At 47.4% G+C, this 26,961-nt stretch overlaps 2 protein-coding genes and 1 long non-coding RNA gene across 10 annotated transcripts in view; 1 reads left to right on the top strand and 2 right to left on the bottom strand.

Annotated features, from left to right (window-relative positions):
• Positions 1-24,307, top strand: part of ITSN2 (intersectin 2) — a 217,109-nt gene extending 192,802 nt beyond the window's left edge. For 4 of the 5 annotated variants that reach the window (XM_077152256.1, XM_077152254.1, XM_077152255.1 and 1 more), the window contains exons 30-39: positions 2,944-3,050; positions 3,917-4,100; positions 13,522-13,620; positions 15,319-15,486; positions 15,958-16,173; positions 17,461-17,582; positions 18,191-18,273; positions 22,228-22,311; positions 22,739-22,912; positions 23,416-24,305. In XM_077152256.1, coding sequence (XP_077008371.1) covers positions 2,944-3,050; positions 3,917-4,100; positions 13,522-13,620; positions 15,319-15,486; positions 15,958-16,173; positions 17,461-17,582; positions 18,191-18,273; positions 22,228-22,311; positions 22,739-22,912; positions 23,416-23,573 — 1,395 coding nt within the window. In that variant the 3' untranslated portion in view covers positions 23,574-24,305. Of the gene's footprint in view, positions 1-2,943; positions 3,051-3,916; positions 4,101-13,521; positions 13,621-15,318; positions 15,487-15,957; positions 16,174-17,460; positions 17,583-18,190; positions 18,274-22,227; positions 22,312-22,738; positions 22,913-23,415 lie in introns of all 5 variants that reach the window. The other variant, XM_077152259.1, reaches the window with a different exon arrangement.
• LOC143676944 (uncharacterized) lies at positions 1,633-23,757 on the bottom strand. Its single transcript, XR_013172320.1, has 3 exons — positions 22,205-23,757; positions 20,259-20,397; positions 1,633-1,715 (listed from the first exon to the last, which is right to left on the bottom strand). It is a non-coding gene; the product is annotated as an uncharacterized LOC143676944 (long non-coding RNA).
• The window catches only part of LOC143676943 (protein FAM228A-like), a 53,935-nt gene continuing 50,777 nt past the window's right edge, over positions 23,804-26,961 (bottom strand). The window contains exons 8-10 of one of the 4 annotated variants that reach the window (XM_077152279.1): positions 26,632-26,766; positions 26,429-26,501; positions 23,818-24,701 (exon numbers count right to left, since the gene is read on the bottom strand). In XM_077152279.1, the coding sequence (XP_077008394.1) occupies positions 24,700-24,701; positions 26,429-26,501; positions 26,632-26,766 (210 nt within the window). In that variant the 3' untranslated portion in view covers positions 23,818-24,699. Of the gene's footprint in view, positions 26,767-26,961 lie in introns of all 4 variants that reach the window. The other 3 variants (XM_077152281.1, XM_077152277.1, XM_077152280.1) reach the window with 3 other exon arrangements.

Raw genomic sequence — 26,961 nt, 5'->3', positions numbered from 1 at the left:
GATGCTGGAGATTTAGTCTCTAACTAGGATATCAGCTCTTTACCCCAGAACAGGTCATTCAGAGGGAAGGGAGAGGGAACTGGGGGCCGCAAATGTGCTGGACGCCCCTTCAGGAGTCCAGGGTTAAGTGGGTGTGCAGGCACTAGAGCAAACTTTACCTCCAAACTTTGCCAAAGTCTGTTTACACAGCTCTTTTGATAGCTGGCACGTAATAAACTTTAACATGAAATTGTGAGGGTATTGGGAGTAGGAGGCAGTGGAAGTGCCCGCCTAATTTAGCATCATTTTGGAAAAGCCAAAAGAGGAGCCTGTAAAATAGTCCCCAGTGGTCGTGTGTTGGCTACTTGCGTATGTTTCTGCCTATTAATGATGACAGAGCCCCCGTTAGAGGAGCACTTTAAATGATTTGTGTCTGAGTGCACAAAATATGACTATAGTTTGGTTTCCTATGGCTGTTATTTCCATGAAATTATCGCGGGCCCAGCGGGGACAGTGTGTACCTGTCCATGACCTTGGGGGCAGCCTGAGCAGAGGCCACGCCTCCCACCTCCACGGTGCTGCAAGCACCACCCACCCCCAGTTCCCTGTCCCCCTAACGCAGGCCCCGGACACCAGGCCAGGGTGCCTGCCCCTCCCACAGGCAGGTGTCCCGCGGCCTGCCCTGGTGGTGCCATCTTCACCTGAGGCTCAGGGGGCCTTAAGGGCAGCCCTAGGTGAAGGAAGTTCCTTCGACAGCCCCAAAACTTAGCCTGGCCCTTCGCAGGCCACCCCGTAAGTATTGAGAGAAGGAAGTGTGGTTTTGTCTCACTTCCCTGACCAGGACCGATGGATGAGTGAAAAGCCCATCTGTGATGTCAGTCCCTCCAGGTGGTCAGCCCCCTGCTGGTTGGGTGACATTCCTGAGGGGTTGTGAATGGAGGCGGCTCTGCCAGCAGCACACACAGGGGGCCGAGGCCTTGGTTGTCACGCAGCACCACCAGCCCTCACTGCCCACGTCCCCTCCCACGGTAACTCACCACATGCTCACACCCCCTCTGCCCACCTCGTTAGGTGCTCTGAGGGGCCGAGTCAGGGGTTTCAGGGGAAAAGCACTGTATACAGGTGAGGCATTTGCACCCCTGTTCCCATGATGTGCACCTCTGCTTTCCTCATAGAACCTGGCATGGAGCAGGTAAATGATGAATGAATCAACAAAGTCACAGAAATTTGTCAATGAGTGAAAAAAACACCTAGACAACCCAGTGCTGTCCTTGTCCTTCAGAAGCAACCGGATAGCAAATCTGACCCTCTTCCCGGGGCACATTCTCATAGGGGTGTCCCGAAAGCTTCACACTGATTTTGGAACTGTTCAGAGTATCCAGTTCATTTCTCTTTTACCTGAATTCTTTTTTTTTTTTTTTTTTTTTTTTTTTTTTTTTAAAGAGAGAGGGAGGAAGGGAAGGAAAGACAGAGAAGGAAGGAAGGATGGAAGGAAGGAAGGGAGGAAGAAAGGGAAACATCTTTAAACATTTTCTTGTTTTATTATATTTTGTTTGTTTATTTGTTTTTTACATGGGCTGGGGCCGGGAATCGAACCGGGGTCCTCCGGCATGGCAGGCAAGCACTCTTGCCCGCTGAGCCACCGCGGCCCGCCCTGAATTCTTTTTTGAATCCATGTTCACAACTCAGTAAACGTTCGTTGAAACCCTCCTAGGTTCAAGGCACTATCGTAGATGCTGGAAGAAGGGAAAAGGAGAAAGTTCTGGTTCTCAAAGGGTCTGCAGTCATGTTGGAGAAACAGACAGCTAAGGCACAGTGAGGGCAGGGCTGGGAAGAGGTGGACTCTGGAACTTTAGGGACCTAGAGGAAGGGACCACTGCAGCCAAGCAGGAAGACCAGAAGGGCTTCCCCAGCTAGGCCCCCACCGCGGCTGGACGCACAAGCACCAGTTTTCTAGACCAGGAAAAGGAGACTCAAAGGCAGGCAGGAAGGGGAGCTAGGGACCTACAGGTCTGGTGTGGCTGGAGAGTGAGGCTGACGAGGTTGACCGGGACAGGTCACACTTGCAATCCTCGCAGAGGAGTTTGCATTTTATCTCCCAGCCAACAAGGAGCCTTTGAACGGTTTTAATAAAGAAATATGTGGTCACATATGAAAAAGATTACCTCAGATAACATCACTATTTCCTCAAGGCCTTTTAAAGCAGGCCCTAGGAATCCTAGTTGTAGAGGAAACTTGGGTTTAGAGTAAAAAAGACTTGAGTGTCAGTTCTGGCTTCTCCATATTCTAGCTTTGTAACTTTAATCCGGTTACTCTCCGAGCCTTTATTTCTTCACGGGTCAGTGGGTATAATAACACCTGCCTCAGCTCCCCCTACACTGCAGTGAAGGCAAAGGAGAACACGCACGCACGCACGCCCATGCACGCGCACACATATGCGTGTTTTGTGCATCCCTGAGTGCTGTGGGGTGCGGGTGTAGGCATTTTTACTTCCTCTGCTGTCAGCCAACCTTCCAAAGTCCACATCTGCTTGGTGGCCCGTCTTGAGGGTGGCGTGGGTCAGCACTGTTTCTCTTGCTGGGCTTCCCCGAAGGTTTAGGCTGTTCTGCACTTTGTGGACAACGGTCACGTGTGCTCGAGTCTGCAAGCCCTGGTGGGGTGTAGACCCCTCACACCCGCGGCTCTATTCATCCCCGTAACATCCCCATGGGACCAGCTCCGAGACCCTCCCCCTGCTGAGGAGAATGCCGGGGTCAGTTCTTAGAATCCCGCAATCTTGATAGGTCCCAGAGAGCAAAGCACAGGGGAAGTACACAGTTTACAATATTATAGCCGTAAATAGGTTTGTTTAGAAATACCACAATCCTGTTAGTTTTAATGTAGGAAGATATTGGTCGACTTAGAACGAGCATAGGCTTCTATTCCCACTTAAGCTAACTTCTTTCTTTTGGGTTTTGAATTTAGGTTTTTCAGAAACGGATGGTGGAGTCAGGCTTCCTCACCCAAGGAGAAATGGCCTTGATCTTTGTTAACTGGAAAGAGCTCATCATGTCTAACACGAAGCTGCTGAAGTGAGTTCTGAGCATCACCTGCCATTGCAGCAGACCCCCCAGGCGCCCAGACCCCCCACCCTGGGACTAGCACACCGAGCCCTGGAGGGAGCCGTAGCAAAGGAGCTTTCAACTGTTTCCTGTTCCCTCAGGCTTTTTGTTTGATTTTCATTGCATGAAGTGCTTTTTAGCTGTAAAATACATAGTTATCAAAGAAAGTAAAGAAATAATAAAAAAAGACTTTGATTAAACATAGAAAAAAACAAATCCTTAAAGAAACAACATAACAGTATTCTAAAATATAAAGTGTACTTGAATCTAGTAGCAGGACAGTGAAGGTCAGAAAAAATGCCTCAATTCATAGCCCCCATGTAACTGGCTAGTTTGACAGTTTTCTAAGTCCCCACATGAAATTCCGTTCCTTGGGGTGATGTTTCTGTCCCTTGTGCCCATGAGGCCAGACTACTGGGCCTGCGGACCCTGCTTCCCTCGGCGCTCAGCCTGCTGCCCCTGCCCCGCACCAGCCTCCACGGGCTCCAGCCAGTGTGCACGTCCACACATGTGGACATTTTCTTTCTTCTTGGTTCAGCTGAGAACAAGTTAGAATTTTCCAAGAGAAGCTTTGCTAACAAGCCAAAGCACTTCCAGGGGCATAGGAACACCCCTGTTTCTAGACTTCCTTTCCTTGCTCCTTGTCCCCATCGGGTCCGCTTTGGCAGGGAGCAGAGCTTTCTGCCCACACTGCCTGCCTCTTCCTCCTGATGTTTCCCTCCTGGTGCTGAGGCCTTCAGGCAGCGCCTTGGTTATCATCCCCATTAGTCTTCCAGGGTGTTCTGTACTTCATTTCCCGAGGCCGCGCACTTAGAAACACAGGGTGTTGCTTGCAGGGCCTTGCGGGTCCGGAAGAAGACGGGGGGCGAGAAGATGCCGGTGCAGATGATCGGGGACATCCTGGCGGCCGAGCTCGCCCACATGCAGGCGTACATCCGCTTCTGCAGCTGCCAGCTCAACGGCGCGGCGCTGCTGCAGCAGAAGACAGACGAAGACGCAGATTTCAAAGAATTTTTAAAGGTAACTCTACTCCAGGCCTTGAGATAGGTTTGCTGGGAGAGCAGCAGGCCTGCCCTTTCTGAGCCGGCAGCAGGGGTGCACCGGCACAGCAGGGACTCTCAGAGATGGAGCAGGCACCCTGACAGTTCCCAAAGCAGCCCCAAATGTGGCAAAGAATCCCTCGATTGTTTTGTGCCTTTCACGGTGATGTGCTTGTTCTTGGCTCTGGGACCATGATTTGCCCCATGTTATAGCAGAGAAGCATCCTTCCTTAAATCAGCTACTTTAAACTCCCAAAGAAATATCTAAAATGTCACTTCCTTCATTTTGTAAATTGTATTCGTTTTCTACCCATCCTATTCCAGAAAGTATATGAAATAGCTTACATAAATGTATTAAATGCAACTAGATAAAATAAAATTTCAGATAAGCAGATAAATAAAATGGGACAAAAGGAAATGAGAGTAGAAAAATAGGAAAGAAATGATGACACTGAGAATTACAATAATATACAAAACACTTACCTGGTAGTGCTATACATATACTAGAAGTGTCATGAAATGTCATGAAATCTGTCCAGAAATCAAGGCGAAAAAGAGGAAATGACTGGTTCCATGAAGCCATGTTCATAAGTGGGGCAAGATGGCAGCTTAGTGAGGTGTGGAATTTATTTCATCCCCAGAGCAGCTAGTAAATAGCCAGGAACAGTATAGAACAACTGCTGGGGCCACATCAGTGACCAGACCCACAGTGGACACCAGTCTGGACCAGGTGGACCAGCTGAGACCCCACACAGAACTGTAAGTCCCCCAAGCTGTGGAGGCCTGCACCCCTCCCCAAGGGCACAGCAGTCTGGTTCCCCAAGGATGAAGGAAACAGACTTTACTAGCGGCAAGGACTTAGTTCAGCCAAGCTCCAACTGCAGAAATTAGCAAATTCTGACTACTCAAAATAGGCCCCCAACACAGATAAACCTAGAATAAGCGCTAAAGATACTAGGAGTTTCTGCCCTAGCAGTGAGGGGGCAGAGCTGATGGAAAAGAAAAAAACAGAGGTTTTTTGAGTCAGACAGCACAAAATACTGGAAGAGGGCTGGACCCCAAGAAAAGGGGCACATGGAGCCTGGAGATACATAGAGCCAGGAACCAATTTAAGCTCTTGATTGACAAACTGGAGAAGTAGGCTTCCCTCTCTGAAAAGCCTTTTTTTTTTTTTTTTTTTTTGCCTTCTTTCTACTACCTAACAGCTCATTGGACAGAACTGGAGGCACTCTCAGGCTCCACCTCTGCCCCAGGCAAGGGATGGAATTAAGCCTGTCTGAGAGACAAAGTAGATAGTCATGTAAAAGGAGCTAATCCCTAAAGGCTGTACCTTCCCCAAGAGAAAGGTGGGGCCCAGATCAAATGGAATCCCTCCCTCAAGGAATTCAGACTCAGGGACTGGAAAACTGAAGCAAGTACAGCCAGCCTACAACCTCTCCTCTATCTCACCCTCTTAACTGTCTGCTAAGTTAGTCACTACACCACTTTACACTGGTGGGAAGCCACAGGCAGACAAGCACCACATGCTGAACAGGATAGGAAAAGCACAGAGTCTAGAGGCTTCATAGGAAAGTCTGACAACCTGCTGGGTCTCATGTCAGGGAGAACTGATGCTACCAACTCTTTCTTCCTGAGAGGAGGCCAGTTCAGTCTGGGAAAATCTGACTGGGGTCTATAATATTTGAGGAGACCCTCCTCAAAAAATTAAAAGCTTCATACAGACAGGGAAAGAAACACAAAAACAGAATCTATGCTAGAGGTCTAGAATAAATTGAACTGCATGTCAAAGAACAGATAGAAAACAAAGCCATCCAGCAAGAAAATCCTAGGTAAAAGAATGAAAACAACCTGCAGAATAAACTAATTAAGGAAATCAAATGCCTAGATACCAGCAAAAAATAACAACTCATACTAGGAAAATTGAAGATATGACCTAGTCAAAGGATCAAACCAACACTTCAGATGAGATATAGGAGCTGAAACAACTAATTCAGGATGTTTGAACAAACAGGGAAAATTTCATCAAAAATCAAATCAACAAGTTGAGGGAGACTATAAAGAAGACATTGGGTGAACAAAAAGAAATCAAAAGTTTGAAAAACAAATCACAGAACTTATGGGAATGAAAGGCACAATAAAAGAGATGAAAAAAACAACGGAAACCTACAACTATAGATTTAAAGAAGCAGAAGAAAAGATTAGTGAACTAGAGGACTGGACATCTAAAATCTGACACACAAAAGAAAATATAGGGAAAAGAATGGAAAAATATGAGCAGGGTTTCAGGGAATTGAATGACAATGTGAAGCGCACAAATGTATGTGTTGTGAATGTCCCAGAAGGAGAAAAGAAAGGAAAAGGAGGAGAAAGACTAATAGAAGAAATAATCACTGAAAATTTCCCATCTCTTATGAGACATAAAATTAGAGATCCAAGAAGTGCAGCATACCCCAAACAGAACAGATGCAAATAGACATACTCCAAGACATTTACTAATCAGATTGTCTGATGACAAGGAGTAAAAGAGAATTTTGAAAACAGCAAGAGAAATCCAGCCCATCACATACAAAGAATATCCAATAAGACTATGTATGGATTTCTCAGCAGAAACCATGGAGGCAAGAAGACAGTGGTATGATATATTTAAGATTCTAAAAGAGAAAAGCTGCCAGTCAACAATTCTATATCCAGCAAAATTGTCTTTCAAAAATGAGGGGGGAAATTCAAATATTTTCAGACAAACAATCACTGAGAGAATTTGTGACCTAGAAACTGATTCTGCAAGAAATACTAAGGGAGCACTACATGCAGATGAGAAATAGCAGAAAAGAGAGGTCTGGAGAAGAGTGTATAAGACTGATGTAGTGTAGAAGACTACCAGTAAACAGAAAAACAGGAAAAAATATTAAATATGACATAAAATCCAAAAGGCAAAATTGTAGAAGAAAGTATTGCCTTTATAGTAATAACACTAAATATTAATGGATTAAAGTCCCCATTCAAAAGGCATAGACTGGCAGAATGGATTTTAAAAAAACAGGACCCCTCTATATGCTGTCTACAGGAGACTCATTTTAGACCCAAGGGCAAAAATAGACTGAAAATGAAAGGTTGGGAAAAGATGTTTCATGCAAACAACAATCAGAAAAGAGTAGGAGTAGCTATACTAATATTGGACAAATTAAAACTTTAAGAAGAAAATATAGGGGAATGTCTTATAAAACTTGTAATAGGAGCTGGTTTCCTAGACCTTGCATCCAAAGCACGAGCATTGAAGGAAGAAGTAGATAAATGGGAACTCCTCAAAATTAAATACTTTTTTGCATCAAAGAACTTTGTCAAGAAAGTAAAAAGGTAACCTGCGCAATGGAAGACAATATTTGGAAACCATATATCAGATAAGGGTTTAATATCCAGAATATATGAAGAGATTCTTCAACTGAACAACTAAAAGACAAACAACCCAATTAAAAAATGGGCAAAAGACATTATCAGACACTTCTTAGAAGGGAAAACAAATTGCTAAAAGGCACATGAAAAGATGCTCAACTTCACTGGCTATTAGGGAAATGCAAATCAAAACCCTAATGAGATATCATCTCAAACCCACTAGAATGGCCAATATCAAAAAACAACACAACAAGTGCTGGAGAGGATGTGGAGAAAGAGGCACACATATCCACTGTTGATGGGAATGTAAAATGGTGCAACCGCTCTGGAAGGCAGTTTGGTGGTTCTCAGGAAGCTAAGTATAGAATTGCCATATGATCCACCAATCCCATTGCTAGGTTTATATTCAGAGGACATGAGGCCAATGACACAAATGGACATTTGCACACCAGTGTTTGTAACAGCATTATTTGTGATTGCCAAGAGATGGAAACAGTCCAAATGCCCATCAACAGAAGAGTGGCTAAACAAGCTGTGATATATATATATACAATGGAATATTATGCAGCTGTAAGACAGAATTAAGTCATGAAGCATGTCACAATGTGGATGGGCCTTGAGAACATTAGGCTGAGTGAAATTAGCCAGAAATAAAAGGAAAAGTATTGTTTGATCTCACTAAAATGAACTAACATTAATGAGTGAACTTGGAGAATTGAAGTTAAGAACATAGGTTATCAGGAGATAGAAGTAGAGAAGAGATTAGGCAATTGGTGCTGAAGGAATACAGGGTGTGCAACAAGACTGATTATAAAAATTCAGAAATGGATAGCACAATATTACCTGGTTGTAACACAATAATATAGGTACTCTAAATGAAGCTGAATGTGAGTATATAGACAAGAAAGGCTCGAGGCACGTATGAAACAAGAAGGAAAGACAGAGGATAAAGATTAAGGCAGTATAATTTAGGAATGCCTAGAGTAGACAGTGATGGTAATTAAATGTTTAAAAATTGTTTTTGCATGAGGGAGAATAAATGTCAATATTGCAGGGTGTTGAAAATGTATGGTATACAGGAAAAGGTACGATCAATGCAAGCTAGGGTCTGTAGTCAACGGTGATAATATTATAAGCTTCTATTGATTGTAACAAAGGCATCGTGCCAAAACTAAATGTCAGCAGGCAGGGGCGTTTGGGAAAAGGATATGGATTCTGTGTGGAAGAAAAGGAAATGTCTTCATATAGATTATGCTAGTGAAGGCAAGTCCACTTACATAGGTTGGATTGTATGATGTATGAATGAAACTGTTTAAAAATGAACAGAGAGAAATAAGTGCTACAGAAAATGTGGAGAAAGAGCTGCACCTATTCACTGTGTGTAGGGAAACTAAGAGGTGCAGCCCCTCGGAGGGCAGTGTGTTTGGTTCTGCAGGAGGCCAGGGGTGGGGTTGCCATATGATCCTGAAACCCAGTTGCTCAGTATATACCTGGAGGAACGGAGTGTGAGGACAGGAATGGACATTTGCACACTGGTGTCTGGGGGCAGTGTTCCTGATTCACAGTGGATGGAGGTGGCCTAAGGGTACAAGGACAGAGGAGTGGAAGGGGGAGCTGTGGAGTACGCATACGATGGACTACTTACTGAGCGGCCAGGGAAGCTGTGAGGCATGTTACTAGGTGGATGAAGCTTAAGGACTGTATGTTGAATGAAATATCAGGAACAAAAAGACAAATATTATCATGCCTTAACCACATGGAATAACTATAATATAAATACTTAGTGAAATAAAGTCGAGAGCATGGGTTATCAGGTTGGAGCCTATTATAAAGGGTCCTAGATTGTAAGCTCTTACAGCAGTCACATATATTCAGGAGGTGTAACTGTTAGTTCTAAATTCGGAGATACTGAGATGTTTGTATATAACCTGGTCATTCCCAGAAACTTTGGGTATTTATATGACACCTGAGACTCAGAGTTAGAGCTCCAAAGCTGTGAAAGCAGTACCCCACACAGGAACTGTTTAAAAAGTTGAAAAAGTGATCAGACTTCAAATAGAGATATGAATGAAGTTGATCTGGATAGGACTAAGGAATATCAGAATACAGGGTAAATGATGGTATCATCCATATTTTAAAACTTCAACTTCTGTGTGAGACTAAAGGGAGAGATGTTTATTGGGTGCAAAATTTATATTTTGGGTAGTACATTTTCTAATGTAACTTTTATGGTCAATTTAGTTGAACACCATAAGTACATGGACTCTTGAATATGGTGTGAGATTTTGTTGGTTTGTCCAGTTTAGTGTGATGCCCCGATATATCCCAGAGTAATTTGAGCAATGAATAAAGAAGTATTTGCAAAGTCCCCTTGGGGAATGGGGAGAAAGGAGGAAATACTCAACTTTCCCATTTGGAGAATTTGGGAAATATGTGGCCTCTCTCTCTAAGCCAGCTTGGCAGGTGAACTCACTACCCTCCCTCCTATGTGGGACATGACTCCCAGAGGTGTAAATCTACCTTAGTAATGTGGGACAGAACTCCCGGGAAGCATCAAGGGGATTGAGAAAGCCTTCTTCACCAAAAGGGGAAAAAGAGAAATGAGCCAAAATAAAGTTTCAGTGGCTGAGAGATTTCAAACTGAGTTGAGAGGTTATCCTGGAGGTTAATCTTATGCATTATATAGATATCCCTTTGTAGTTTTTGGTGCATTGGAGAGGCTGGAGGGAAGTGCCTGAAACTGTTGAGCTGTGTTTCAGTAGCCTTGGTTCTTGAAGATGATTGTATAAAGATATAATGTTTATGATGTGACTGTGATTGTGAAAACCTTGTGTCTGATGTTCCTTTTATCCAGGATGCGGACAGATGAGTAAAAAAAAAAAAGGATTAAATAAATAAATAAATAATGGGGGGGCAAAGGATAAAAGAAATTGGGTAGATTACAATACTAGGGATCAATGAGAGGGAGGGGTAAGGTGTATGGTATGTATGGGTTTTTCTTTTTTCTTTTTATTTCATTTTCTGAAGTGATATAAGTGTTCTAATACATGATAACAGTGATGAATACACAACTATGTATGATATTGTGAACCACTGGTACACCATGTATGGATGTATGTGTGTGAAGATTTCTCAATAAAAATATTTTTTAAAAATTGCTGGTAAGAAGTAAAACAATAACTGTACTCATAAAAAGGGCTCTCTATATAATATAATGAATAACATCCTTCCCGTAATAAACAATATCCTTATAGTAATACAGCAAAACTGCTTGTTATAATAGAACGTAACATTTTGAGAAAACATTTTCTTAGATGTCATTCAGTAGTAGAGTTTAACACTTAAACAAGTGTTAAAATGGTAAGGGGAGTTAAGTGTAAAATCTGTTTTCTTCCCTTTTTTACATTTCCTACTTTTTTAAAGAAATACTGCATATCAGGGCCTGTTATACAACCACAATATACCTGAATGCATAATTTTAATATTTTCATTATCAAAATAGCATGAAAAAAATAATTGAGCTTAAACTATAAGATGTTCAGACAGAGGACAAAAATTCTAAAGTGAAAAATGGAGGAAGTATTAAAGATGAAAACAAAAGAAAATCTAAAAATAAAAGTAATTGGCATCAATGTATTCAAGAACTGATACATTGAAAAGAACTAATAAAATAGAACTCTAACAAATCTAATAGAAAAAGATAAAGAACACAAACAAATTAAAATAACATATGTAAAGATATTTCTTAGGTGACTGTGGTATATAATTCAAAAGTATATGCTAATAAATTTGAAAACTGCCTCAATAAAAATAGAAAATCCAAAGACACTGTTAACCAAGGAAAAAATTAATAAAATTACCTCCAAAGAGCATCTGGGTTCACTTGGTAGATTTAATGGCAAATTCTTTCCAAGCATAAAGAAATAGTTTATTCCATAGGATATAAATTGTTACAGATCATAGAAATAATAAAAGTTCCCTAGTTCATTCCACAAGGCAAAATGATCCTGAACACAAGACCTGTTTTTGTTTTTATACTTAATTACAAAACTGAAAGAAGTTATGATCCAAATATCCAAAATAGGGTAAATGCATGGGGACAGAATGCAGATTGGGGTTGTCAGGGTGGGGGGGGGTGAGGGTTTGGGGGGAACTGTTTAATGAGGAGGTGGTTTCCTTTTGGGGTGATGGAAATGTTGTAGAATGGATAGAGGCGGTGGTTGTGCAGCACTGTGAATGCACTAAAGACCACTGAGTCGTTCACTTTAAAATGGTTAATTTTAATGTTTTGTGAACTTCAGCTCAATAAAAGAGTTGTCTTAAGTTAGAATCTAATATCTTTTATAAGCATAGTTGTTAAAATCTTAATTAAAATAACTGAATAATATTAAACATTACATTTAAAAATGAGTCTATCTTAACCAGTTAAGCTTATATCCAAGAGGCATGTCATTTTTACTACATGTTTTAAGCATGTTCTAATATGCTTAAATTAAGAGAAGCTCCAGAGAAGGATCACCTGGGTTGTAACCCCAGCTGCACCCCAGTTAATTGTGTGTCCTTCATTCTGTAAACTGGAGATAAGCGGTAATACCATTTAAAGTACTTTAGCACAGTGACCAGCACAATGTAAACATTTCATCAATCCTGGTGAAATTTATTTTCCTTATGCTCAAAGATACAGTAAATGGTTCAATTTGAGGCACTGAAGACAGAACCCTCCAATTGGTGATGGAATGGGAGGCGGGGGTTGCCGAGAAAGGAATTGTAAGAAACAGAAAGAAAAAGACGCTCTGCCGGTTGAAAAAAAAAACCAGGAGAGGGAGGTCTGGAGGAGGGCACAGAATGGAAGAGTACCAGTAAGGATAACTTAAAGGATTTAAAAAAGTAAGAGGGAAAGAGGAAAAAGAGTAAATAGAGCTGACAAATAAAATCCAAAGGATAAGACAGTGGATTCAAGAAACACCTTTTCAGTAGTAACTTTGAATATTAACAGATTTACCAATTAAAAGATACAGATGGGCAGAATGGATTCAGAAATACTGTGCTTCTTACAAGAGACTCATCCTAGACACAAAGATACAAATAGATTGAAAGTGAAAGGATAGAAAAAGATGTTCCACACACGTTGTAACCAAAAGAAAGTAGGAGTAGCTATACTAATACTGGCCAAAATAGACTTTAGATGCAAAGACATCATAAGAGACAAGAAGGACACTATATTAATAAAAGGGACAATTCACCAAGAAGAAATAACAGTCAAAAATGTTAATGCTCCCAGTCAAGGAGCTCCAGAGTACACGAGACAGATGCAGGCAAAACTGAAGGGAGCAGTAGATGTTTCAACCGTAGCAGCAGGAGACGTCACTACACCACTCTCCTCTGTAGACAGAACAACCGGACAGAAGATCAACGAGGGAACAGAGAAGTTAAATCACTTGATAAATGAATCAGACCTAACAGACATGTACAGGTCATTGCACCCCAAACACCAGGATGCACTTAGGATGAGTAAGTCCCTAAAGTACAGAAAGCAGAATAGTGGCTGCCGAGGGAGAAGGGAATGAGAAGTTACTGATAAGTGAGTTTTGGTTTGGAATGATGGAGAGTATAGAAATAGGTAGCAGTGAGCATTGCACATTCTGTCAGTATATTCAATGTCAAAGAAAAATTGCCCACTCAAAATAGGTAAAATTATTTTTATGGTATGTATATTTTACCACAATTAAAAATTTTTTAATTATTAAAAAAAAAAAAAGACTGGGTAGAGGAGAAGACGGTGGGGTACGCCCGAGGAGGTGCGTTGGGTACGCCCGAGAAGGTGAGGGCTGGGGGGGCGCTAGGAGCACTGTGCCCACCCTGCCACGTGCCCTGCCTGGGGCCATGCGGTGGGACGCCCCCTGTCCCTGTGGCACATCATTTGTATCCTGAGCTATGAAAGAAAGTTAGACGTCTAAAAAGCAGCTCCTTAGTGTCCGTGGGGGATGTCCCCGCGCCGCGTTGTCTTGCAGAGGCTGGCGTCGGACGCCCGCTGCGGAGGCATGCCCCTGTCCAGCTTCCTGCTGAAGCCCATGCAGAGGATCACGCGCTACCCCCTGCTCATCCGGAGCGTGAGTGCCGGGGGGAGGCCGGGGCTGGCGCAGAAGCCCGAGCTGCAGGGGGCCCCACACCCTAGGGAGCTGCCGAGCACCCAGCCCACCCCTGCCCTGTGGTGTGACTCTGAAGAAGGGATCCCACTGTCTGACACACCAGGCGCCGCTGTGTGTGTTCGTGTGCATGGATGTGCGTGCCTGTGCACACACATGTACTTGTGCTCTGAAGGACTGAATCCTGGCAGTGGCAAGGAAATGAGACATCCAGTGTCCCCTGGGTGACCTGCCATCCTTTCCAGGGAACCCCTCCAAGCCCTCGGAGTCATTTGTGTGTTTATTTGTATATTTGTGTGTTGAGACTAGGGGAAGGGCTGTCTAGACACCAGTCTGGAGCTGGTCTAGAACCCAGGATAAGGCAGAATCCACCAGCAGCACAGCCTCCCTGTCTTAGGAAATCAGTTCAGTTCCCAACTGGACATCTCCACCCAGACGTCCCAGGGTCTCCAGCTCAGCACGGGCTAAACGTGCTCATCACCGTCCCCTCCCTGCATTTCACCTCAACTTGCTGCCTAGACATTCCTTCGAAAATTCCACGTCTCCCTTTCTGATACAAGCAATAGGGGTCTCGTGAGCCAATGTGCTTTCTAAGAAGAGGCGGACTTCATGAAGAATTATTCCGCCAGTAATAATTGGTAGGATTTCAGTCACCTTACAAAGAAAAACAGAAATAGTATGAGACTGTTGATTGTACTGATTATTCCTGGATCTTAAAATCAATGCAGACTTCCTGTTATACCATGCTGTACCAAACCTACACATCCACATAGCTCAGCAGTTCCTTATCCAAAATCTTTTGTGCCATCTGTGTTTCAGAATTCAGAGCATAACTCAAATACTACAGATTATACAACACCCACAGTGGAGTTTTGGGCAACACTCATAATCAAACACGCTTATCTTTCTACAGCAAAATACATGAATATTCACTGTAAGTAGAATAAATAAATATTATTGCTTCAATTCATATCTGATTTGTCAGCAAGTGAGTTCTGAAACTTTAGGCTTTCAGAACTCTTTTTGTGTTTTTGGAATGGTAGATGAAGGCCTGTGGGCCAGTACTGCTGGAAGGAAATAGTCTCCACAGCAGTTGCCTGTTGATGAACCAGCTAATTTCTGGAGGGACCGTGACAAGTTTTCCTCTGACCTCTATTCATTTACATTTGTTGCATCACTTCAGAATGAACTGAATGCATTTTCCTACATGCTGATGCTGTAATTTTATTGTATTTTTCCTGAGGCAGGTGGTTCATTTCTTTAATCAAATTTTTCATAAGGATCAGTGATCCCCCCAAAATTTTGTGAACCATTGCTACTCAGCAAGTTAATCCACTTATCAAAATTCCAACCAGTTTGTATGGGCAGTTCCCCTTAAATTTGGGGGGGTAGAAGACAGAGGTAATATAAGGCCCATTACTTTGACCAGTTGAAGAGCAACTGAAGACTCAGATTTCAGAGCAGTTGTTTAGATAGCACTTGTCACACCCTGGTGTCACCGTGTTACTTGTCCCCATCTCCCTGTTTTCTCATTCACCTTTGCATTTCCAGTGCCTAGCATATAGTAAGCACTCAGTAAATTTTGGACAGACAAATGGTTGGGAGGGTGGGTGGGTGAGTAAAAAACTACATCCCATATGACGCCGCCCTGCTCTTTCCCAGATTCTGGAGAACACCGCGGAGAACCATGTAGACCATTCCTCCCTGAAGCTGGCGCTGGAGCGGGCAGAGGAGCTCTGCTCTCAGGTTAACGAAGGAGTTCGGGAGAAGGAGAATTCAGACCGGCTGGAGTGGATCCAGGCGCACGTTCAGTGTGAAGGTCTCACTGAGGTGGGGCCCGTGGTGCTCAGTCGGAGGCTTCCAGGGCAAGGTCCCAGGAGAGAAATAGGTCTGGGCCTCCCCTGGTGCGGGAAACCTGACTCAGCGCAGCCCATGCAGATTCTCCACCCTGCCCCTAATAATTAGCCACTTTCTTGGGAGAATCATCTTCCTTTCTTGTAAAGAAAGGAGACTTGTTCTTTTTGTTTTGAGTTCTCTGAATTCAGCAGGTAAAATCTGTTCTGTGGGTTTAAGTACCCATTTTCACTGGTCCAGTGTGAAGTCTGTAGAGGAAGAACGAATCGCCCTTTGTGTAGAGGTGGATGGTTGCAGGAGCCCGGACTTGCAGCCTCATTCCCGGTGAACCTTCTGCCACAGGCCCTGCAGGTCCAGGCCTGGCCGCTTGGGGCCTGGGGCAGTGGCTTGGGCTGGGACTTCCAGCGTCCAGGACTCACAAAGTGACATATTCTTTCTCTACTTAAGCAACTTGTTTTCAACTCCCTCACCAACTGCCTGGGGCCCCGGAAGCTGTTGCATAGCGGGAAGTTATACAAGACCAAGAGCAACAAGGAGCTTCACGGATTCCTCTTCAACGACTTCCTGCTGCTTACCTACATGGTCAAGCAGTTCACCGTTTCCTCGGGCGCTGAGAAACTTTTCAGCTCCAAGTCCAACGCTCAATTCAAAATGTATAAAACGGTAAGAATCGCACTCCTGGCAGCAGCATCAGGGGCAGAGCGAGGTTCTGTCCCTCCCCTTATGGCCCCGTCCTGGCCGGAGCCTTTCTCGTCCTCAGGAGACTCTTCCCTGCTTCCAGACGAGGCCCGCACGCGGCCCCGGGCACGGGGGGCCTCCACTAACGCGGCCCCGGGCACGGGGGGGCCTCCACTAACGCGGCCCGGGCACAGGAGGCCTCCACTAACGCGGCCCCGGGCACGGGGGTCCTCCCCGCACGCGGCCCGGACACGGGTCTTCCACTAACACGGCCCCGGGCACGGGGGGCCCTCCCCGCACGCGGCCCCGGGCACAGGGGGCCTCCACTAACGCGGCCCCGGGCACGGGGGGGCCTCCACTAACGCGGCCCGGGCACAGGGGGCCTCCACTAACGCGGCCCCGGGCACGGGGGTCCTCCCCGCACGCGGCCCGGACACGGGTCTTCCACTAACACGGCCCCGGGCACGGGGGGCCCTCCCCGCACGCGGCCCCGGGCACAGGGGGCCTCCACTAACGCGGCCCCGGGCACGGGGGGGCCTCCACTAACGCGGCCCGGGCACAGGGGGCCTCCACTAACGCGGCCCCGGGCACGGGGGTCCTCCCCGCACGCGGCCCGGACACGGGTCTTCCACTAACACGGCCCCGGGCACGGGGGGCCCTCCCCGCACGCGGCCCCGGGCACAGGGGGCCTCCACTAACGCGGCCCCGGGCACGGGGGGGCCTCCACTAACGCGGCCCGGGCACAGGGGGCCTCCACTAACGCGGCCCCGGGCACAGGGGGCCTCCACTAACGCGGCCCGAGCACAAGGGGCCTCCACTAACGCGGCCCGGCACGGGGGGCCCTCCCTGCACACGGCCGCCCTCAGCCCAGCCCCCATGCACCCGGGGTCGTCCCCAGCGCGGAGTTGTGTGTGTGTCTCTCCCTCTGCATGTGTGTGTGTTTGGGGGAGCGGGGTGAAGGGGGCTTGAAACCGTGCAGTGAAAGGGGCAGACTTGAGGGCCCGCCCCTCCGGCGTGGCCGCGGTGGGCCCGTCCGCACGCACCGGCCTCTGCACGCGGGCCTCACGCAGCTGCGGGGCGCCCCGCCACGCCACGCCAGCAGAACTGGGCCCTGCACGCTCCCTGTGGAAATGGAGGCAGCTTCCTTGTGAAAAGAAACTTAGAAGACCTTAGAAGCTAGGCCCTTCTCTACTTCTCCACAAGGGTCTTGGGGGCCGACTGCGCCCCGTCTCTGGCGCCTCTCCCAGCCTGGCGTGGCCCTGATTCTTTCAGCCCATCTTCCTGAACGAAGTCTTGGTGAAACTGCCCACAGACCCTTCCAGCGACGAGCCCGTCTTCCACATCTCCCACATTGACCGGGTCTACACGCTCCGGACAGAGAACATTAACGAGAGGTCGGTCCCCAGCGCACGGGTCCTACCTCGACGCCTGGGGGGCCCCGGACACCCCGGGCTGCAGTAAAGCCCAGCCTGGCCGCCCTCGCGTGGTGCTGCTGTCTTCCCAGCTGGGCCCTGGTTTAGATGCCACATGGGCCACCCCACAGCCACCGCCGGTCTCCCTGTTTGTCCTGGCGCCCCACATGCTCAGCATCTTCCTGGGGAGCTAAAACCCCTCCCAGTCACCCGGGCCCTCCAGCCGCAGTCGGTGCCATTGCAGTTCCCCTCCCAACCCCAGCCCAGCCCTGCCAGTGGGGCCCTGGTGGGTGCTGCTTCTCTCTGCACACGGTCCTTTGGGTAATGGAACCTGTCGTGCCAAATTGTCATTCGTGGGGTCAATTACATCGTCCGTCTTTGTGTTCTCAACACCTTGCAAGTGAGCAGCCAAGAAATTTCCTTAGAAATTCTTAGAAACTCCCCAAGTTGCAAATAAGTTTTAGGTTGATGATTGGAAAACAAAGCCGAGGTGAGCAAAAGAGAGAAACCAGTGCCAAGCTTTGGGGTGCCTGGGCGAGGTGAGGTGCACGGAGAAGCTGCCACATGGCTGCACTCTGCTTCTCCCCCAGGACGGCCTGGGTCCAGAAGATCAAAACGGCGTCTGAGCAGTACATTGACACCGAGAAGAAGAAACGAGAGAAAGCCTATCAAGGTACCGGTGCGGCCGGCAGGACCCTGGGTGTGCGGGTGGGCCCGTCCTCAGACCTCCACACGTCCCACCACCCCGGCCCTCGGCTCTGGTTGACTGAGGCACAGACTAAACGACTAGATTTGCTGCAGGATCAGACGACAGTACCTGGGCTCGGCCTCCCCACTACCACCCCCTCCCCTGGGCACCCGGCACCCCCTGCCAACCCCAGGCAAATGGGCAGGGCATCCAGTGCAAGCTCCGTGCCCCCTCCCCCCGCTCCCTGTCAAAGCCTCAGCCTCTCCTACCACAGTCTTCATCCCTATTTGCAGGGAGGGTTTCCTTTCTGTCCATGGCTAATCTCACCTGTGCCTGGTCCAGTTTGCTCCATCAAACTAAACTCCAGTGGACCACTTCCTCTCTGTTCTTCCTCTTCCTCTCCCTCAGCCCTGTCCTTCTCTCCTGGACCCATCCACCCACCCTCTTCCGTGACATCCGATGTCCCAACCTTAAGCCTGCACCCTCCACCCTTTAGCCTCACCAGCCTTTCACTCTACCTGCTGTCCCCAATCACTGTGCAAATGGCTCTTTCAAATGACACCAGTGACCTAATCAGTGGCTCTGGCTCAGTTTCCATCCTCTATTTCTCTCCACCTGGTGACTGGTCATTGAGCTTTCTCCTTCCTCCTGGCCCTATTTATTCCTGAGGGTCCTGCTACTACCTGAATCCTTCTTTCCTCACCTCCCTTCCTCGCTTTCCTTCCTCTCTTGGTTTAGATGCCACATGGGCCACCCCACAGCCACCGCCAAGTCTCCCTGTTTGTCCTGGCGCCCCATCCACTGAACACCTTCTGACCTTGGTTGAACACTCTCCCATGCCAGGCTCTTGGCTCTCCCCCTTGGAGGCCTCACCTCATCCTGGTCTCACTGCTCATGTTGGGGCTGCTCTCTCACAAACCCACATCTCTGCATCCAGCCACTCTCCAGACACGCCAGCTAGATTTCCTACCCAGCCTGCTAGGCATCTCGGGTTGTCATTCTCTGTAGGAGACTAATCGTCCTCCTTCCAGAGCTAGCTCCTCTTCCTGAGTCTCTCTGTGGGTGGCAGTGTTATCCTTGGCCACCAGATTGAAAGCACTCTTGGGCCTTCTGCCCCTTTTGTCTGCCCAGTTGCTGAGTTACCTACATCCTCTTCCATCGCCATTACGTTTGCCTGGTCCTCTCCCTTCCTGGTGGCACAGCCCACTTAAGGCTCTCTAAACTCTCACCCAGTCTGTAGCACAGGGCTCCTGGGCCTCTCCCACATCCCTGCCCCTGTCTAGTTTCAGCCTCCACCACCCATCTGCTTCATTTCTGGAGTATTTTTTTATAGGACTGCTCTCAGTGTAAGTTTCCCTGTTTAAGCATCTTCCCTCTCACCTCCCAGATTAAGAACAAATTTCTTATCTCAGAACTCAGGTCCATCCACAATAGAACCTGTTGCCCCATCCCCTTTCCCACTGTTTCCTTTGAACCTCCCCCATACTACTGCCTCATTGAGGAGATACTTGTTTCCCAGGCTCTCCTGCCTTGTCCGAGCTGTCCCTCCATTTGAAACGCTCCACCCCATCAAACTCCTTCCTGTTCTTCAACATCCAAGTCAAACATCACCTCCTCCGGGAGGCCTTCCCTAGCAGCGTAACCACTCATGACCCCCTCCTGGAGTCCCCACTGTCCTTGAGTCTGTGGTCATTCTGTGGTCTTTAGCCTAACTTTGTTGCTTCTGCTTTAGTTCCCTGAGCCCCCTCTTCTCTCCTTAATAGGTCACATAAGCTCCCCGCAGGGCCCTACATGTGCCTTGCAAGCAGTGGTGGAGGTGTCCTCTCTGTTCGTGGGACAGATTATCTCCTTGCTTGGCCCCCTGATGAGAACTGCTGAGGCTCCCATGATTGCCAAGCCCAGCTGCCCAGCCCTGTGGGAACTGCCCGCCAGCCCCACCACTCCCGAGGGTGGATTCTGCGCCCCCTTACCTCCACCTTGGGAACCTTGCCCAGGTTGCCCTCCACACGCCTTCCTTCCTTGTCCACCTTCACATCTGTGTTCCCGGCTGCTAGACTTGCAGCTCTGTATGTTTTTTTATTCAGGTTTCCCTTACTTTGTTATGTACGCCTGAAAAGGTATGCATAATCAGCGTTTGCTCATTGAATCTTATTTTAATGTACTTGAAAAGCTTGCTATTAAAAAATCCAATGACAATCATAATCATTTCATAAAGCATACAATGATCTCTTAATTGGTCAAAGATGTAATTCAGTTTTTGTTTCATTTGCTTACATCAATATCTGTATTTTTTCCTATGCATCTTCCACAAAATCAATTCCTCTGACATTTGTTGATTACTCTCTCTGTGCCAAGCCCTATGCTAGGCCGAACCCTAGCACAGGGCTTGGCACAGATGTCTCAGCTCCTGCCTTCCCAGAACTGAGTTGTGGCTGCAAATGAGGGTGGGCCACTGGCCAAAGGGAAGGTTATACTTGACCTGAGTTTTTAAAACATAATGGCTCATGTAGCAGCCTTTTGTGAGCTTTTAAACCTCTTGAAGATGAAGCCTGCTCACTAACCTCCTGTTTACCAAGATTATCTGAATCCACTCTTCCCGTAAACAGCCAGAGGTGATCTCTGAATATGGTTCACTGTTTACTTGACCCAGAAAACCCTACAAAATCATGCAAATCAAGAGGTTCAAATCTTCATGTTCACTTTAAGAACACCCGAGAAACTGCTCAGGCCATCCAAGGTATGCCTGTTCCAAAGCCACCAAGTATCATTTTACAGAAGCAGTGGGTAGATGTGCCCAGGCCAAACAGTGGGGCTGGACACAGGGTCGGTGGCAGTAAAGGAGTACTGAATTTTGTTGCACATGCTTAACAGTGCAGAGAGTAATGCTGAACTTCGGGGGTTAGATGTAGATTCTCTGGTCATGGAGCACATCCAGGGGAACAAAGCCCCTGAGGTGTGCTGTAGGACTTAGAGAGCTCAGGATCAGATTACCCCGTAGGTGAGCTCCCCTTGCCACACTGAGATGGTCCTTACTGAAAAAGAACAAAATGTTCCTAAACCAGAAAAGGAGGTTGCACAGAAGAAAAAGATATCTTCAGAAGAAACTGAAGAAATAAAAACTTATGACTCAGGAATAAATTCATCATAAAATAAATGCAAATTAAAGTTAAAAAAAAAAAAAAAAAAGTCCACTGCCTAATGGCTCTTCTCGTTGAGTGCCTCCTTAAATAGAATAAGGCCTTCAGTGAAACTGCTCACCGACCGAGGTCGATATTCAACTTGATATTCCGAGCTGTGGTGCCTGATAAGAAAATAGACTGTGGTATCCAGCATATTTATTTGAATTCTAGCTCTGCCGTTTTAAAGCTGTGTGACTTGAGCATATCCTCTAAACCTTGTTTTCTCATTGATCCAATAGGGTTTCTAACTTGTTAAGGTAATTGTGCAGATTGAATGATATAATTTGTGTAAGGGTCTTAGCACATGCCTAACACGTGAATCCCAGTAAATGCTAGCTGCTATTAAGTGCTAAACAAATACAGTGTACTATTTATTAATAATACTATATTCTAGGCAATTGAGAGAGAAATACGAAGATGAAGAAAACGGTCCATGCTCTCCAAGGAGTCCTCTCTGGCAGAGGAGACAGCCGTTACACAGAATTTCAGACTCAGCAAGCTATGGGGTTCTCACAAGCCAAGAATAGAGATTCAGAGGGAAGGGGGCTGGGGTGAGATGCAAGACAGATGCTGCCTGCAGAGATGGTGGGGAAGGCATTCCTTGTAGAGGACAAACTGGGCCACCAGGGGCTGCCTGCTGGGCCCCAGGCAGTGGCAGAGGAGTTCAGAAGAGTGCTGCCTTCGGTTAGGAAGGCAGGCTGTGACTGTCTCCAGCTTAGCATCATTCCTGTGCTCACCTGACCATCTTCCTCTTTTGTAGCTCGCTCTCAAAAGACTTCAGGAATCGGGCGTCTGATGGTGCATGTCATTGAAGCGACAGAATTAAAAGCCTGTAAACCAAATGGTAAATGCTTCTTTCATTCCACAAGCATGCTAACTGTCTCCTTTTTGCTGATGTCTCTTCTGAACACTGGATGATGGGATGCTTTTAAAAAGTTGGTGTCCAGTGCCAATAAGGTATGATCAGCTGGTTTCTTGGGCTAATCTCATCATCATTTTATTCCCCGAAGAGCCCCATGCCTGCCTTACTGAGTGCTTCTAGCCCTTGCCGGGGCTCACGGGAGCAGTTGCCCCGGGTTTATGATACTGTCGGTTCTGGTGACACGTAGACCATATTTAGGAGACCACAAGGCTGACATGGTCCCTCAGACAGTGGCTCCTGCTACCCTGGACTATAGCAAGATCACTTGGATCCTGCTGCTGCCTGAGGAAAACCCCATTACTCACCTCTTCCCACACATGCCATGTGTGTCTGGTTTGTTTGTATTCAGGAAAGAGTAATCCATACTGTGAAGTCAGCATGGGCTCCCAGAGCTACACCACCAGGACTCTCCAGGACACGCTCAATCCCAAGTGGAATTTTAACTGCCAGTTCTTTATTAAGGATCTTTACCAAGATGTGCTGTGTCTCACCATGTTTGACAGAGACCAGTTTTCACCAGATGGTAAAGTATAACTCAACTGTGGGATCTAAAGATTTTCTCAGTACTCTAGAATCTCGAGTCTAGGTGGTCAGTGGCTCACTTTGGCAGCAGGTGGAGTGCACGGCCTCAGGGGAGGGGTGGCCTCTCAGGATCTCCGGGAAGATAAAATTTGAAACTGCATCTTCCAGTCCTGCTGAGGACACTGCTCAGGGGTGTTTCGGGTCTGCAGCCCCAGGCACTGCCTACTTGGTATAGACTCTGCTTGTGCTGAGTAGGTGGACAGCGTCTGACCCAAGATGCTGGAACTCCACATAGGAAGTTCCTCACATAAATCTGTTGCAGTTCTACATACCGCCACCTATTCACAATATCAAACATCCAAAAACCACCTGAAGAACTTGTTTTGGAAGATTTGAAAGTTTTAAAAATTTGGTATTGTTTCAGATGCCTCTCCTGTAATCGTTCAGCAGTTTCATAAAGAAAGACTTTTGACTCTCACCTGATTTTGTTTGTTTGCTCATCAGATTTCCTGGGGCGGACCGAAGTTCCAGTGGCAAAAATTCGGACAGAGCAGGAAAGCAAAGGCCCTACAACGCGCCGACTTCTGCTGCACGAGGTCCCCACCGGGGAGGTCTGGGTCCGCTTTGATCTGCAGCTTTTTGAGCAAAAAACCCTACTGTAGGGGATCCCAGGGAGGATGGCACCAGGAAATCTGCCCATGAGGCTGGGCTGGAGAGACTGTGCTCTCCTGGGTTGAAGGAACATCTTGCAGCTTCATCCATCCCAAAGCCACGCGCACTGGGGCTGTCTAGTCTATTGCACACTAAGTCGCTAGCAATCTATGCAAACCTGAGCTCTCCTGTGAATAAAGCAGACACCCCCCGCCCCCCCCACCACAGCTCAGTGCCTTGTATTAGCGTGAACCCCTTTCAGCTGTGTTTAGATGCCAAGGTTTCCATTTTCAGGGCTATAAAAAGTATTATGTGGAAATGAGGCATCAGACCACCAGCCGTTATCACTGGTCAAACTGCCCACTGGTCCCTGCCATGTGATCTGTGCTGGGTACAGCCACTCAGGATGTGAAGTGTTGGGAGGAAATGAGCAGCCTCGAACCCAGACAGTGTCTACTGGTGCACTGAATAAAAACAGAAACTTGACCATTTTATTCTTGACTTTATTCTTTGCTGAGACAATATAGTTTGAAATCTAAGGAGGAAAGCTTGATTTACTTTAAATACTGTGAACTCTAATGATGTGGAAAATATTTTTCAATTGTAGTTTTCTGAAGTATAAATTATTTATGTATATGCCTTGGTTTTACATATTTCATAGGACATGCATCTTTAAGCTCTGTCATTTGCCAATATGTACAGAAAGAATAAAAATACAAGTTTATGATGTAACTTTCTTTAAAAGCTTGACTGATTTGCTTTCTACTTGAAATACTCTTAAAAGGTAATTTCAGAGGTTGCTTATAATGTTCCTTTCTGGCTCATTGGAGGAGGGGCAGGCCGTCGTCTTGGCACGGCCATTGGCTTGCTCTGTCACCACAGAGTTTACCTAATGCTTCTGGGCCCATTTCTCCGATGGTAGGAACGGGCAGTTCCTGGAGGGTCACCCCTCACCCTTTCAAGTCCTTCTGCTTGCCCAGGTCAGTAGGAACCTCAGGAAAACTTACAATTAAGGAAAATGTTTAAGTACCAAGCATCGATCAGCTGGGCCATTTGCTCACCCAGTTCCCCAAGCACCTCTTCTTTTTCCTCCCGTGCTTATGCCACACCTGTCAGTGCTTCCTGTGCCTGTTCAGCCTCTGAATTTTGAAATGAAAATTGTTTTGAATGTTAATTAAAAAGTTCTTACACATTAAATCCCTCGGGTAATGAGTAAGACTGGAGAAAGATCTGTCATTTTAAAGGACCCACTCAGGCTGTAGGAACCCAGCTCCTACGGCTGGTCTTAGAGCAGCTGGAGGGTGCCAGGAAGTATTCCACTGTCCCCAGACTCAGGCCTCCACCACTGTCCTCAGGCTCGGGCCTCCTCCACTGTCCCTCGGCTCGGGCTCTACCACTGTCCCCAGGCTCGGGCTCTACCACTGTCCCCGGGCTGGACTCGGGCCTCCACCACTGTCCCCAGGCCGGGCTCTACCACTGTCCCCAGGCTCGGGCCTCCTCCACTGTCCCCAGGCTCGGGCCTCCTCCACTGTCCCCAGGCTCGGGCCTCCTCCACTGTCCCTCGGCTCGGGCTCTATCACTGTCCCCAGGCTCGGGCTCTATCACTGTCCCCAGGCTCGGGCTCTATCACTGTCCCCAGGCTGGACTCGGGCCTCCTCCACTGTCCCTCGGCTCGGGCTCTACCACTGTCCCCAGGCTGGACTCGGGCCTCCTCCACTGTCTCTCGGCTCGGGCTCTACCACTGTCCCCAGGCTCGGGCTCTACCACTGTCCCCGGGCTGGACTCGGGCCTCCACCACTGTCCCCAGGCCGGGCTTGGGCCTCCGACACCATCCCTGGTTCTGTTTAATCATTATCCCTGAGCAATGTAATTCAGTATATTCAAATTTTTAAAACTTCATCATTTACTCATTCTAATTACCCAGGTATTAACCCTGGGCACTGACTGGTTAAAAGACATAAAAGAAATATGTCCCCAGTATTGAAGAAAAGACAAGCTCAATATCTCAAAGCAAACAACCAAATATGCTGCTTAATTAACTGAGGGAAAACTCGCTGAGCAAAGCAAGCTGCTGACCTTCCAGAGGGCTCTGGGAGGCACGTGTAGTGTCCGTTACAGAGCAGGTGGGGGCTCAGCAGTGAGTCTGCCCCTGGCTGACAAACCTTCAAAGTCTGAGGCTGCTGAAAGCCAGTCCTGGGGTTACTGGTGACCACAGCTTCAGAGCACTCCTCCTCCCAGGACTGGGGACTTCACCTCTCACTAGGATGCCCATTTCCACATCTCTAGATATGTCAGGGTTCTTTGGTCAGATTCAGGGCAAGCCAGACCGCAACATCCGGGAGGCTGCTTGGACCTGAGTCACAAAACTTCAAAAAATGAAGCTCTGGAGAACATTTAATGTCAGGAGCAGCAGCAACCCGTGACCCCTTTGGAGCTACGAAAGCAGATCCTCCCTGTAAGAAATCAAGTTCTTTCCAGATGGAAATGTGGGTGGGGAGGGGGCGCCCGCAGGCCCTGGGGAAAGGCTGAGCAGGAGTGCCTCACACACCCCCGGGGGTCCCCAGCCAGCCCCGCAGGTGCTCCTGGACCAGGATGTCACTCACAGCTGGGGAGGGAAAAAAACTCCACCCCTGAGAGGGACCCACATTCTTAGTGATCTGGCAAACGTTACCCATCTGCGTCTGTGAGGAGAGAGGCACCCCATGGAACGGGCGGGCATGTTGGCACCAGACAAACTGCAATTGCCACCTTCTAGTCTGGGACTGACTTTGGGCTGATCACTGAACCTCCCCAAGCCTTATATATTGGCAATAATAATAATACCGTCTTGCCATTAAAACATTTAAATGAATATGAAATAGCTCACATATTTCTGGATCACAACTGGAGCTCAATAAGCAGGAGCTATTATTTGGATATTTCTTGCAATACCTCGACTTCTAGAGAGAGGGAACATATTTGCAGTATTTTAACTTGAGGGTAGATACTGCAAACTAAGACTCAAGGAGCCTTTATGACAAACGGTGTCTTACAGGGGCACACCCGCTGGCCGCCCGGCCCAGCCCCCACCTGCAGCGAGGCCAGGTGCTGCGCCAGGACCTCTGCTGTCATCACCCTCCTGTCTGCAGGCTGAGGCCTCCATCCATGACGCGGGCCCTCCCCAGGCGCCCAGGATCGAGGTCTAGGCGGTCGGCTCCTCATGGCCTGTTGACAGAGGATAACTGGGGTGTAGGGAGCTGGGACAGTCCCTTTCAGTTAGGTTCCCAACCAGCCCTCTTGTCTCTGCTCTCTCTAACTCCCTGGTTTCAGCAAGTCTTAGACAAGGCTTTCCATTGTTTGGGTTCCATGTGGTACTAACCATTTCATGGTACTGCAGAGATGACTGCACAAGACACACAT

Source organism: Tamandua tetradactyla, chromosome 3, assembly GCF_023851605.1.
Source record: "Tamandua tetradactyla isolate mTamTet1 chromosome 3, mTamTet1.pri, whole genome shotgun sequence".
Lineage (NCBI taxonomy): Eukaryota > Metazoa > Chordata > Mammalia > Pilosa > Myrmecophagidae > Tamandua > Tamandua tetradactyla.
This window is presented reverse-complemented; position numbering and strand designations above follow the sequence as displayed.